Source organism: Calonectris borealis, chromosome 2, assembly GCF_964195595.1.
Source record: "Calonectris borealis chromosome 2, bCalBor7.hap1.2, whole genome shotgun sequence".
NCBI classification, from domain to species: Eukaryota; Metazoa; Chordata; class Aves; order Procellariiformes; family Procellariidae; genus Calonectris; species Calonectris borealis.
Genome location: NC_134313.1, coordinates 107,586,371 through 107,602,117, shown reverse-complemented (window position 1 = coordinate 107,602,117; position 15,747 = coordinate 107,586,371). Strand labels below are relative to the sequence as shown.

The window sequence follows — 15,747 nt, the reverse complement described above, 5'->3', positions numbered from 1 at the left end:
GGATCATGGATGACCTCCAGAGGTCTCTTCCAACCTCAATCATTCCGTGACACAAAATAATCCCCATCTTTCAACAGGCCCAACATAGACTTTCCTTGGTGTCTGCAAATGCTTCCAGATATGGTTTGAGTACGTATAATTTCAGATAGCAACAGCCTCCTCAGTGCTTTTAACTTGCTTAACAAGTTGGTTCTGCTCATACACAGGTGACACAAGGGTGCATGATGTGCTTGGCAAGGGGACAAAAATGCTTTAAAATCAGACCATCCTCTGATTTAATAGCTACAGTTTGGAATTTGAGATCATACTTTCTAACATGTCTTTTAACCCTACAATAGATTTCTGTCTCCATATGTCTTGTCTTGTAATAATCAGCTGCTAGAAAAAGCTAAGTATTTTAAACTTTAAATTAAGATTAAATTCAATTAAGATTACATGCACTTCATTGTATCTGCGAGACACACTGCTTTGTCTTAATTTATGGCACTGGGATGGAGTAATCCCATGAATCTGTACAGGCTTGGTAGAATAGAAAGCAATTATGAATAGAACTCAACTGAAAAGCAGCTGAATAGAAAGCAGCTATGCCGAAGAAGACCTGGCGATCTTTGTTGTTGCCCTTGTGGCAAAAATCCAACTGCATGCTGAACTGTAATAGCAAGACAGTAGCCACCAAGTCAAGAAAAGTGATTAATCCCCTCTATTCAGTATTTGTGAGGCCACATCTGGAGCACTGTGTCCAGTTTTGGGTCCCAAAGTACAAAAAATTGGACTGAATCCAGCACAGGGTTACCAAAACACTCAGGAACTGGAGTACACAACATGAGGAGGCTGGGGAAATTGGCTTGCTCACTCTCAATAACAGAAGGTAAAATGGGCCCTCACTGCTGTCTTCAGCTGCCTACAGGAGGGATTATAGAGATGCAGCCAGACTCTTCTCAGATGTGCCAAGTGGTAACACAAGAGGCAACAGACAAGTTGCAGCAAGGAAAATTCTGACCAGATTCAAGGAAAAAGAGAGGGAGAGGGGTCAATCCCTGGAGCAGGTGTCTGGAAATGCTGTGAAATCTGCAACCTTGGAGGTTTTAAAAACTTGACTGGACACAACCATGGGCAACTTGATCTAACTGAACCTGCTCGGAGCAGGAGATTGGATTCAATGACCTCCTGAAGTTCCTTTCAACCTGAATCACACTCTGATTCTGTAAGGCACAAATTAGAATAGAATAGACTATTTGAGTTGGAAGGGACGTACAGCAATCATCGAGTCCAACTGCCTGACCACTTCAGGGCTGACCAAAAGTTAAAGCATGTTGTCAAGGGCATTGTCAAAATCCTCTTAAACACTGACAGGCATGGGGCATCAACCACCCCTCTAGGAAGCCTGCTCCAGGGTTTGACCACCTTCTCGGTAAAGAAATGTTTCCTCATGTCAAGTCCGACCTCCCCCGACGGACGCAGCTTTGAGCCATTCCCACGCATCCTGGCACTGGGTACCGGGGAGAAGAGATCAGCACCTCCCTCTCCACTTGCCCTCCTCAGGAAGCTGCAGAGAGCAGTGAGGTCGCCCCGCAGCCTCCTGCTCTCCAAACTAGTCAAACCCAGCGTCCTCAGCCGCTCCTCAGAGGACGTACCTTCCAGCCCCTTCCCCACCTTTGTGGCACTCCTCTGGATGCATTCGAGTCCCTTAACATCCTTCTTAAATGGTGGGGCCCAGAACTGCACACAGTGCCCCAGGTGAGGCCACACCAACACTAAATACAGCGGGATACTGACCTTATAAAGCAGTTTTATTTGACAGTACTGCCTTCAGTCAACTGCAGAGCACTTTAGACCATGCCAGATGATATCAAATCACCAAGAATTAACTTCAAACTGGAGCCATTAATTGTAAATTTTTCACATTTAAATGTAAGACCAAACACATTTTCATTTAGAGTATCTTTTGGAAATTAGCAAAGATCTACATCAGCTTCAATGCTTAAAGAAAACGTGTTAGATTGTTAGATTTTATTTGTAATTTTGTAACTAAATGAGCGATCAAAGCTTGTGTATAGATGACATTTTGTTTTTCTAAATCAAAAGGTGCTATCAAGCTTTAAACCTAATACTATTAACTGAAATTTCATATTGGCCTTAACAAGTTTGAAAAATTCTATAGTACTTAAAATCTGGAAAGCAAGAATTGCTGCCATCAGAAGGGAAGAAATTGATTTTTCAGTTTTTACAAGATACTAAACTTAAAAGTTCTGTGCTGAAATTATCTGACAGGTTGCAAACATGGTGAATTGTTATGGCATTGAAATATAAATGTCAGAACTTGTAAAACTAATTTTAACCACTTCAATCATCAACACCTGAGTAACAGTTAAGATCATCTTCTCTGGATAGAGCTTAAGCAATGTTAACTATTTTTTCACAGATAGCTTCTCACTTAGTTAACTTTATTTATTCCTGAGCAGGGTTTTTGGAGTATTGAATTTATTTCAACACTATCCCTTTCACAAAAAACAAAAGGTAACATCTGTGAAAATCTGACAAGCATGTACACAATTCACGTTTAAGGAAACCACATGTGGTTTGAAGAAACAAAAGGAAAACTTACTAGATATATGTTTAATCATCCAACCAACCAATACAACTTAACAGATACTGTAATTAAAAAAAATAATACCCACAACAAATAACAGACTCTGCAGACAGACAACTTGGAAATCGTTGCTGTGTACAAGCGTGTCAAACACAGAGGAGCATAGAGAGGAACAGATAAAGCAGATGCACTTCAAAATGAGCTTCTCACCATAGCTTCAACCTGTGTGAAGTTAGCATGACATAAAAGAGGCTCTACCAGTTCAACCCACAGATCAATAAAACTCAGGGTTCTCTTGAGAAAGGTACAGAGAAAACTCCCACAAGGCTGTTTTTCCAGTGCCCCTTTCACAGACCTCAGCATAGCCATGAAGGCTGAAATAAGACTCTAGGGAGAATTACGTTACCATTGCAGAAATTCCAGATGCTGCTGCCTATACAGCAGTTTAAAAAGACCTGCATAATTGACTACCTGTTACTGTGAAACATAGGGATCCAATCCAACAGGAGGCTTAACAATTCATCACGGAAAAAAAAAAGTCCATAAGTTAACTTCTAACAGAGGAGCCTTCAGGGACTGCCCCACATACTAAAAAATGTTACCACAACACTATCCAAATCAAAAATGATTTCCTTCTCTGGCACCATTTATCTTCTAGAAAGTTTAAGATTTTTGCAGAAGGCATTTAACGATCAAGCTTTCAAGACAGCTTTATGCTTAAACCGAAGCAAATCTATTTTAAGAATTTAGAATCAGCTTTACAATCGCTGTTACAAATTTAAAGGAAAAATAACATCTTCAGAGATAGCAAGACAAAACTCGAGCTAAACATTGTTGTGGTGGAAAAAGGACAAGCAAATGCATACCCAATTGAAACAAAATGATGGATTTCTGATGCAAGTGCTAACAGAGCATCTTGTTATGCTCAAATTTTCAGATTCACAGCTCTGTAAGGACACTGTTTCAGAGGGATTAATGAGAACAAAAGTCAACTCAGCTGTGTCTGTGATATTCTCAGTGTCTTAATCTTTCTAAAATGTAGCAGGAAGTGCTATTGCAGCCAGAAAAACCTCCTTATTGTTGAAAAATACCCCACGTTTAGCAATGGTTCATAAGCAAACTATTCTTTTTTCTCCTATCTACAATGGGTAGTAGACTAGGAGTCCAAACTCCTTATAACCCATTAGTCTAACAAGCAAATGAAAAGGTCTAACTCTACCCCAAATCCAAGTAGTCCATTAAACCTGTCCGGATAGGACACAGCAGCTTCGCAGGTCTGGCCACTTTACTTTCTTAGCCTTCCTACACTGTGCCAAGCATGTACAGCAAGCCTGTTGCAAAACGCAAACTGGTATCTCCAAACTCGTACACAGATGTCATAATGATGACAGGCCCACATCCTGAAAGTTACAGGATTGATAGAAATTTGTGGAATAAGTACATGACATAAATTAAATTAAAAATTACTGTGCTTCTAAATGTAACTAAAATTCCATTTTTAACTTTAGCTTCAAAATTAATTTAACTAAATTTAGTTTAGTTTAAAAAATTGAATTTAATTAAAACTCCAGTTTTAACCTAAAAACTCAGTTTTTAACTTTAGTTTAGCTAAAAACTCCATTTAAATTTACTGTTAACCACTGTAAAATTAACTCCAAGTCAGGTACCAAAATTTTCCTGTGAGATGGAAACTACAGGTTTTGTAGTGTATTGTTAGTACATGCAAATAAGGCACATGAGGATTTGGACAAGCTTTGTTCTCCTGTCACTTCACAACTTATTTCAGATGGACTGGGTTCGCTCTCCCACAGAATATCACAGAGTGAATGGGAACATCTGGAACAGTTAAATGCTTTTAAAAATTATTTAATAAAGTATGCAAAAAGGATTTCTTCCCCTCTCTTTTGTCTGCAGATACACTATAGCATGATTTATGATACTGTAATTTGGACCATCTTCAAAGATTTATTTTCGATAGAGAAAAGATCTCTGAAGATGTTCCAGACACTTGTAATCAGATGTTTAGCCACCTCATTTTTATTCATTTTGCATGTTGGACTTTTTTTTGAGGGAGGGAGGGAGAGAATATGGCTTTGTTTAATGCTCAATTCTTTACTGAGCTGATAAACTATATAAACTCCACACAAAACGTAAGGCTGTGTGAACTGTGTATCTGTGTTGTCCGCACCACATTAGGTGACTTAAGGATCTTTTTAGACAGTATTTTCAAACACAGTAACTCATGCATGAAGAAGAATTAGAAATAGCTGAAAGCAACAATGCAATTTCAACCTTATGGAAAATACAGTCCCCCTCTTCCTCATGCTGGCCAATATAGGCAGACATGCATCTCTTGGTCACTGCAATGGAAACAGGCTGCCCCCAAATGTCGAATGCATATGTTCATGTGCTTTGCCTTAGTTTGATCATGTAATTCTCCAGCTGCTTCTAACATTTTTCTAAAGATGCAAATTGTAACATTTTAAGAAAAGGTGGGGGGCGAGGATGAGACATGGGTACAGTAATTGTAGGTTTTATGAAAATGGGTACAAACCTTTCTGTTCTCTACGTTTATTAACAGATTCTCGCTTTTACAGTTTTCTAAGTAGAAGCGAAATATTGTTTTAGCTTTCCTTCTCTACCTAATAAGCATAAGCTTTGTGATAAAAGATGGCTGGTTTGAGGAAATAAGTCTTACAAATTGTCTTTAACAGTAGACTGAGGTCATGTGTTATTAGGCATGAAGGAATATACATAGAGTGAAGTAAAGGGGGAACATAAGGCCGCAGAGAAAAGCTTACGTATGCATCAAAATTTCCTCAGGCTACAAACTTTTCTATTATTTAAAATTAAGAACTACTGCAGCACTGTGTTACTAGTAAATGACAGCTTCATTTACTACCAGAAACTCCGCTCTGTGTAACTCAGCTCACGTAAAAGCAAAAAATTGGAAAATCTTAACATACAGGGCACTGATTCACCTCTGATAAGCGACGCACATAGCACTGAAGGAGAAAAGAGGTCATCAGCCACTGTTCTACATGTTTCATAAAGACACATCCCAGCAAAAAGAAATTCAAGGATCACTGCCTGCTTCTTCCTGTTCTCAAAAACACTGAACACTTAACCCAAGACATCATTTCAGACAGAACCCAGAACTCTGCTACATGGGCAGTCAGTAGTTTGTGCCATGTTAACCTATGTTAAGAGTACATGTGTATAAAAACCTCTAGGAAGAAGTGACAGGAGAGGTAGCTACCTATCTGCCAATCAGTGCAGAAATATACAAGCAAAGAGAGGTAAGAATGCACCGTAATTTACATCCCAGCTGACATACACACACATTTCATTCTTAAACTCACTTCTTCCAGCTCTGCAGGGCACTGGAAACATGCACATGCCTTCTTAAGGCATACAGTTTCTGCACGTTCATGCAGGAAACCAGATAACCCCACCATCCTCTCGTAATTCAACCCTCAAGTTAGGCACACACACAATGCACCACGACAATCCCATTCATCTCCAGCACTGTTTGCTCCTGCTCACTCAGAACACCTCACTTGTCCATTCAACCTCACTCAGAACCATTCAGCCCTGATCTGCCAACTCCCTCCGCCATAAGCCAATTCATTCTCTTGACATACTTGTTAGGTCAAGGACCGTTTAAGTCACAGGGTATAGTGCTCCCCCTAAAACCTGACTGTGTAAGACTAACCATTACTCATCAGTGAACAACTGCTGTTTTGGTTATCCTTTATTCATGGCTATTTCCTCATCCCCATGGCAGCCAACATTTGTTTGTGTTATCCATTACACCTCCTGTGCTGCAGTAGTTTCAACAGTAATTAATTGCCTTGGAGAATCTCCTGTTCTCCGAGTCTACTCCAAGGTAAGGTAAACCACATCCAGCCTGTGTTCTGTTACCACAAACTGGCAATGAACAACAACATATTATTGTTATTTTAAGGGATTATTTAGCTTACATTATAAGGTTTTCTTTTCTTTCTAGTATAAGCACATATTTGCAGCCTTTCACTGCAAGCGTGCCGAGTACTTCAGCTTTACTGCATGTGTGTGCATGTGCAGGGGAATGGAGTCAGACTAAACTGATGCTTCAGCTGTGCACTGTGGAGGGAAAGCAATGCTAAAGTCTGAAGAGGAACTTTCCATGACATGATACATTAGTTTGTCACCCCACATGCAGGAATAGACTTTTGACTTTAACCAAGCACAGTAAATTGTGTTTTTATCCGATTTTTTTCTTAAACTGTTTAACACCTGCCATTTATCCCAGTGAGTAGAGAGGATATTTCTTGTTATTTATTAATCCTTGCACAGAAGCACTAATTCTCAGTAGGAGTATGAAGACGACAGGCTTTTTAAGGGCTTGGGTTTGTACACTGAAACTCTAGAGCATTTGACAGACCTGCATACCTTAAGGCCACTTTCTCTACCTTTCCTCACATAGATATTGCGTGGTCCTCAAAAACAAGTGAACTGTCAAGCATGTTTGAAAAAGGAAGGGAACTAATAAAAAGTATTTCCTTGTTTCTCAAAATTCAGGCTTGCTGCTCCTTTTCCCACCCACAGTCAAAAGAGAGTAATTTTCTATTTTCTCATACAGCCAAGGCTTGGGAGGTGGTAGGGGCTTCGGCACCAAGACTGGAGGTAGGAAGAGGGAGAAGAGAAAGAGGGAAGAGAAGGAAGGAAGGGAAGGGGATATGTTCTGCCACTAGGAACCAGACCACACAGAATTTGCAAACATGACAGCAAGACAAGCAAGAGCTTGTTTGTCACAAATTTTAGCTACAGCATTAATGAAAGGTTTCAGTGGACTTAAGCAGAGACAGACTACTCATCCTTTTGCAAAGCTGCTAGTTCTAGTAGCATTACTTAAGCAATATAGTCAGCAAATGTTGCATATTTAATTCCACCAGTTGATTTCTGCAATCATTTCAGAGCCAGAGATAACAAGCAAGCACTGTGACTTCTGAATTTTTAAACAGAAAAGTTTCAGAAAGAATATGTTTTGAAATACTTTCCTAGCAAAGATCACATTATTTATGAAAATACTGCACAGAAATTTAATGCCAGCAGCATCACACTACATTTGAAGATAAAATTGTTGGAGGTTTTTCTCCTATTTTAAGTGGAAATCATAAAAAAATCATCATAACAAAAAGCATATAATCATAAATCATAAACCATTCACTACAGATGCCTTCTAAAAATATCTCAATGTAGGAATTCTGCTCCCTTATCACTTGAACTTACAGCAGCAAAAACTCCCAACTGATGATCTGTAACAGGTAAGAATTCGCTGAACAGTACTTTTTTCGAGCAAAAAACAAGTACCTGCAAAACTCACTTATCTTACATCAGTGTGATTCCAAATTTCTTGGACGGTTATGCGAAGAGAGTATCAGAAATAACCCCTTGATAATAATCCTGAAAGTTGTAACTCATGACCTGAGGTCCTGCTGTACCATATCAAGAACACACAAGTGCTAGGAAAAGCATTATCTTCAGAAAGTATTACCAGCTTACCATGCCAGGATGGATTCCTGTTTGTGACCTCTAATTTGTCATGGAAGCCAGGACTCCTGCCAAGCCCTTCCGCGTCTACATCAAGGCTAGTGAAGCCATTTACTTGATTTCTGTCCCTGGTAACAGTGTTAATGCGGGTCGGGATAGGTTCAAATGTAGGGTCTAACTCCAAGATCAGCCTGTTCAGTTGTTCAATGGACTGATCAATATCCAAAGTTGGAGAAGCTGGCAAGTCCCCTGCGTTCCGTCCTAGATCCAGGCCATTTGTGTCCCTCTGAGGCACTGGCCTTGACTTAAAACTCTTGGCACTGGCATGTTCTGCAGCTTCAGCAGCACCTGCCACGCTTTCTAGCCCCCTCTGCACAGCATCTCTGCTGCTGGAGCCACGTGTTGGGGTGTCCGGGACTCGGGACTGGCTCTGGACACTGCACGAATTCTCCACAGTGTTATGAATGCCAACCCTAATTTCATTCTCTGGGGCAAAGCCATATTGGTGAGCAGTGACCATCTGCTGCTGGCGTACCCAGGTCTGAGTAGAGTAGTTACTTGGGCCATAGGCTTGAGGCTGAGGTGAGACAGAAGGATTCTGTTGCAACTTCTGAGTTGACTTTGGCTCAGTGCTTCCAAATGATCTCTCATAGAGGGGATCCACACCAATTCCCAAGTCTGCAACAAAAGCACCGTGATGCTCTTCCCCAGCATTACTTCCAAAGCCATCTGAAAGAAGTGAGTTCTGACTGCTCTTGTGGCAACTAAAGTTCCCTAGGTGGGTGGAGTGCTGCCCTTCTGAGGAAGACAAAGTCCCAATGCTGTCCACGCTGTGAAGGTCATGATTAGGCATTTCATCATCCAGAATATCAGTCTCCCTGTCCTTCAGTTTGGCGTCTCCATTTACGTGAACTTGAGCTGGCACTATGTGGCGAGTCCCACTGTACTTGCTTCGGGCATCAGTCATATCCTTGGTGGTGTTGACAGAATCCTCCAGACCAAAGCCACTAAGTAGCTGGTCCAGTTCTGCCTTCTCTTGTGGGCTCAGACCCCGTTTGACTCCTGGCATAAGGCGCTCCTCAGTCTTGTCTGTCCTGATAGAAGCTGTTGAGTGTCCTGAATCACTACTGACAGACAGGGTATGATCACTGTGATCAGGACTGCCAGTCACGGGAACACCCTGAGCAACACCAGGGATGCTGCTGTCTGAAGAGCTCTTCTTTCTCACTTTCGCATACAGACTGCCATCAATGGGACCTTGGGTATGCAGCACTGTGGAGAGATAAGTAACAAGGAAAGGGAGAGAAAAGGACAAGGCATTATATAAGGGCTTTGACTGGTGTCGTACCACGCGACAGAAGTACTGCTAATACTAATGGTATTGTTTCTCCAAAACTAAATTGGCTCTACAAATACAGCATCAACCAATGGCATTATCTTCTCTCATTTTACATTTCAATTTATAGCAGTCTTCTTGATGGAAGTATAACGTGCCATTCATAGCTCAAGTTCAAATACAGTTCTCTCTTTTTATGCTATTTTGAAGACATGTTTATGGCTCCACAAACTCTTCATACTAATTTGAAGAATTACACTATCACAGTGCTAGAAATTTGAGAGGCAGCTACCATGCGTTCCATTCAGAGCAAGAATAGTAGGAACCTACCAGCAATACCTGCCTTTAACATATATCATGCAATTACCAGTTCATCCATTTCTATTTGATGGTCTAACTACACTATGAAGAATCATTTACTCCTTTTCTTGGTGGTGCAAGGAAAAAACAGACTTTCAATCAGCGCTGCAGTCCTTGGAATATATGTAAGGCCTCTTCACAAAGGCATGCACGAGGAAATGTTAGACTACGAAATTTCTACACGTGGAGGATCTGGTACACATTTCACATTTCAATTTTAATAAGCAAGGCCATAATCCCTTAAAAATCAAAGTATAACTCCTTCCTCATCAATGATGGGAAGAACTGACTTTATTTCTGATCTCTGTGATACTCACTCAACTAAAGTTTATGAATAACCATTCATAATAAATATGGGCTAGAACTTTCCTTTCTGTTTAGAACATCTTTAGAAAATACAACAATTTTGCAGGAAAATGCATCTACTAAGTCTACTAAGGCTGGATATTGAGAACAGACAAATTCTTGCTTCCAGTTACATGAGCAGAACTTAGCACACTTCACTGACATCAGTTATGCATAGAAGAACTGGCTGAGCCAAGTTTTACTTTCTTACAGGGCCAGTGAACTCATGTGGAGGGCTTCCCTGAAGTGACTATATTGCTTTTGATCCCAGAACTGTTACTAGCATCCATGAACCCTGCTGCTTCTTGCTATCTCGAGGCACACATCCTGTATTTTTTAATCTGATATACTGATTTTTCTTTCATTCTGCAGCAGCCAGCCCATCTTAATTATTTCTTTTCAATAATCAATAAATAATAAATGCAAAACATAAAACAGGAAGTCAAGAGAATCACAAGTTAGAGACTAAAATCTCAGTCTTAGAATTGTCTCCTCTATATGTTTTATCACATGTGTAATATTTTAGATATTATGCTTTATGGCTAACAAGAATCACATAAAATATATACTGAACAATAACAAATATGAAATACATACAAAATGGGTAATTAAAGTTGTTGAAAAAAATCTCTTTTTGCTTCCCAGAAAAAAAACCACAAACTTGAACAGATTTTTACATACAATCAGGAAATAAAAAAATACATTTGAGTTAAAAATACTACTGTGAGAATAATCTTTTCCATGTTATTTCAGCACTACCAACGCTGGCAATGGATAAAACCACAAAACATTGAATAGAGCGATTTCCCTCTGGAACATTTTAGAAGCTCAAGAGTTTATTTGAATCCAGCTTATTTTATCCAAACCACTTTTTCCTACCTCTGCCTGTCAGGGCTTTTGAAAGCTCTCCTTGACATTATAGATCAAGGAGAACAAATGAAGCCGTGGGAGGCACATTCTTATGATCCTTTATTGGACTTGTTTGTCAAAACTCCCCCACACACCACACAGGTTAGACCAACCTGAGGTAGAGTATAGCTACTGGGCTCTTACCAGTACTGAAAATGAACACAATTAATTCTGTTTCTTATGAAAAGCTTTAGGAGTAAATATTTCTACTGTCCACCAAGCCAGGAAAGTAAAGTGAGTGGTTCCACTTTCAAAGGATTTAATGCTCATTTACCAAAACATTTATATTAAGCAGAAGTTTCTGAAGAACTTTTCCTACCCATAGTTTGAGAATTGTTTGATAATAAGAAAATTAGACCATTACAATTTAGGAACACGCAGATTTTTGTCAAAGGTAACCAACAGCTTAGTCTACATCTGTGTTAGTTCCAGAATCAAAAGAGCCATGGAGAGCGTTTCAACATCAACTCTACCACGCATTTTCAAAATATACTTAAAATGGCATTGTGATCATGAAGCTTCCAAAGTAGGAAGCTTTTCTAGGCAATACCATTTTAGAAAAAACATTATTCAGAAATTGTACCCACGATGGCAATGAATTCATCAGTTTATAATGGCAAGAAAAGTGGTCTGGTTGGAAAAAAGCCTTCATTATGGGACATACTGCCAAGTTTCCATCAGTTAAAATGCTTACACACTGGAGGTTATACGATAGGTTTAATAGATTTTAGCTAATAATTAAAGGACAACTTTTTACTTTTTAAGGAGTAGGTACTATTACTTGTCTGATTTGAAAAACAGCACATGCAAAAGACCAAAACTCTCCTTTTCAGAACAAGTCATCTGGCTAGGGAAAAAAGAAAGCAATTCCCCTTGTTGTAGAATTTCTCTATGGGCAAACTGTTAGAATTTTGCTGAAGTTTATGATGTGTAAATCCCATGGTGAAAAGAGCTGCGATACATGAGTTAGGATGTCTGTGTATAGATATTTAAAAACAACATTTATGAAAAAAATACCATATCTAAGGAAAATACAGCCAATTGACAGTTTCTCAACCTCTCTCACGCTGTGATTTCTCATAAGCTCTCACTACTGCTAGGACAACAAAGCACATTTGGCGCTTCATGTGGAATTATTTAACACAGTTACCCAATAAATTGCAAAAACTACAAAACAAAACAAAACAAAACAAAAACCCACTAAGAGTAACTATTAGGTGATTTTTTTTTTCTTTTCTGTGTGCTTAGTTTTGAGTTTAAAAACTGGAAAAGAAAACAATACAAAACTGCTTTGTTTTGAATAGTTGAATATCCTGATACAAAATAGACTCAAGAGGTTACAGGTCTGAGCTGGAACTAAATGGTTACAGGTCTGAGCTGGAACGCAGTTAAGTAAATATAGGACTAGTACACTTGAACCATTAAGAAGTCTTCCTGTCTGACTTTTCTGTTACCCAAAACTAGGCACAGTGCTGTAAATCCTTCAAACATGCTACTCAGCCATAAATACCTCACACTAGATGAAACATTCTAGCACGCAGATTTGGTTCACCATACAGAAATGTTAAGTCAAAATCTGTCAAATTCTCAAGTACAGCCATGGAAGCAATGGAAAACCTTTGAGCATCTCCCTCCATTAGCCCTCCCTGTACCATCACACAGTGCCATCCAAGTACAGCAACAGGAGTAGAGACAAGACAACGGACAGACTGCCAGCGGACTACTGGCCCGAGGTCTTGCACATGTGTGCTCTGTAAGGTTCAGAGATAACCCTGCCCAGTACTTCTTCCACTAATACAAAATTATCAAATTTATTCTGCACGTTGCCCGGAACGCTGAGCGACCACAAACGGTTTGCGGGTCTCGTAACTGTGAACCGTACAGCTTCAGTTCTGAAGAAGAGACATGAGTTCAGCTTACCAGTGGCATCTCTACTTAAAATTATGCCATTTCATTTCGGAAAAAAACACCAGAAAATTAAATACAAACAACAAACCTACAGTCACATAAGTGGATTATAAATGTCAAGAATTGTTCATCTCCTCTCTTTATGTTTCCATTTGAAACAAAAAAAGCTTTTTTAGAAAGTTGGGGGGGTTGTTTGTTTGTTTTTTAAAACATCTGTACAGTATCTCTACACACAAATTGGGAAACGTGCAAAAATAATTCCTCATTGTATTTTTAATGGTGTTAAGAATTAACACCATTAAGTGTTAAGAATTTATTTGATATAAATATGAAAACAGCTTTCAGCAGAGGATGGTGTTTTGGTTGCTTATGCTTCTTTCCATTAGAGTTTGGATTTAATACAATAGCTTTACAATATTCAGGAGTTTGTTGGGGTTTTGTTTTGTTTTTTCAAATTCTGAACAATTTACATTTCTTAGAGACTGTTCCTTTTCATACTGCATTTACTTGTCAGTACAAAGCTTGGACTTAAACTACTTCAGGATTCTGAGATGTCTTTTAAGTAAATTTAAAAGCATCTTTTTCTGATAAATGTAGAAGTTAAATGGCTGTCTTTGAACTCTCTGACCCCATTGCTGGCTAAGGCATTTAATTAACTACTACTCAAATCCCAGTTTTAATCTGAGCTATAGTTCGTAGTGAACACTAAGAAGAGATTGTAAAAAGTTTCATGTTTCTCTGAATAGTTAGCGTTAACTGGTAAGCATCAAGGAAGGGTGTAGGAATGTTTTAGACAAGTAAATCAGATGAAAGGAAGAAAAATTTTGCTAGAGGAATTTCTCCCTCCCCTAACATGTCATGTAGATGAATGAAAATGTCTTTTTTGCAAACAGAGCTTTTCAAAAATACTTAGAAGTATAGATCTCTACTACACTGCAGAATGGCATCTGTACTCATTAGAAGCCTGATTGATAGATAATACTGGGAACAAGAAGAGTCTTTCTGGGACTTCTCACAGAGTTTGGCTCAGGATGACCCAACACAAAATTTGGTTAGAACAGAGGCAGCAAACTTAAGAGACTGAAAGCTTCATGACCAGGAGAGGAAAGCTTGCACACATGAGTCTGTACATGTTCATGAGTCTGTATATGGAAACATCTCATTTTTATGGGGAAACTCAGTTAATCTGATCTGAACACTCACCAGTAGTAACCATGTTTTTGCTACAGTATGGTCCCTGTCAAAAATAAAATCTCTGAAATTTGAGATTCTCCTAAGATGACTAGGAACCACTTTGTATAAGCAACCAACGACCGTGAGCTGTGTGGGCTTCCCTATTACTATATGTGCTAATGAATCACACAGCCCTGTCAGAATGGAACACCATGGCAGAAGGAATGATGTCTGCACACTAGCATCTCTGTGAAATATTTCGGCACTGTAAAGCTGGCAGCTAAGTTTTGTAGCATTCAGTGTCTTACCCTGTTACCTCAAGATTGCCTGTATGTGGAATACCAGTGAATTAAAAAGCCTGAACAGCCGGGGACACGAGTGCTATCTTATTCAGCATCAGTCTAACTGTGTTCATAACCAAGACAACAAGCCTAGGTATACCACTTATTAAGAAGAACTTCGCAATGAAAGACACTTAACAGCTTGAAATATTTTAATACATGCTGCATTATTATCTGATAAATGTAGGTTATCTGAATTGGAAGGAAATGCATATACATGAGAGGAGAATCAAGAACTCAACTTGACTGAATGAGCAAACAATTTCCAGGATTTCCAGTCCTGCACGAACCATTTAAAGTGAGCACCCAGCTATATAAATAAGGCATTTAAGCAGCACAAGGGAAATGTAATCAGTAAAGGCTGGGATCTAGATATCCTACTTAAGTATCAATATCTGAAAGTCTGGTCCACTGCCAAGCTTCAAAAATCCCTAAGGCAATTTCTCAGAGCAGTGGCTCCCCAAACAGAGGACCGGGTCACAAGTAGGATGGTGATCCTAACAGATGCTACTTCTGATATTTATGCTAGAACTTCAGGAGTCATATTATGTATCTGTCTACAAGTGAAGCAAGAAACAGAAATGTTTGGGACCTGCTGACTTCTGGCTGTGAACTTAAAGATGAATACAATATCGTTAGACTTCACAAGGAAACACCTGTGATTGTGGGATAAAACAGTTTACTTGTGACTAGACCATTTTACTCTAGTAGGCAGCTGCCTTTTTAGAAACCTCAAATAGTCACCAAAAAATTATCATTCTGCATTACAAACAGATGAGAAAGAATGAGTCTCACAACTAAACAAAAATCCAGCTGCTCTTGAGGAGTCTGGGTATTTAAAAGTTGCCGCTCCGGATCATGAAAACACAATGGATATTGCACATAACAAATTTAAATTATTTTCAGATTTGCACAGTTGTGGGAAAGCATTCTTAGATTAATTTTGGGGTTTTTTAATGTAATTATCCACTAGTGGTTAAAAAAAAATTCTGGTGTGTGATGCTGAACAGCACTAGGAATTTAGTTTTACCTGAGACTTGTGTAAGATTTGTCACTGCAAGTCCAGTGGAAAGAATACAACTTAGTTGAGGTAAAAAAAAAAAACAACTCTACCTAGCATTTTTTCCCTCCTAACTTGGTTTAAAAAGAATATGAAATGCTGTATGAGGCAAAAATAATAATTTTATTTTAAAATATAGCATTTCTCTGGGGGGGGAATATACAGTATCACACTCTCTTGACAGAGTCAG

The 15,747-nt window shown here is 39.1% G+C and overlaps 1 protein-coding gene across 1 annotated transcript in view; it reads right to left on the bottom strand.

The window, feature by feature from the left end:
* The window catches only part of TNS3 (tensin 3), a 256,780-nt gene that overhangs the window by 72,288 nt on the left and 168,745 nt on the right, over positions 1-15,747 (bottom strand). The window contains exon 19 of the mRNA XM_075142915.1: positions 8,138-9,397. Coding sequence (XP_074999016.1) covers positions 8,138-9,397 — 1,260 coding nt within the window. The remainder of the gene's footprint in view (positions 1-8,137; positions 9,398-15,747) is intronic.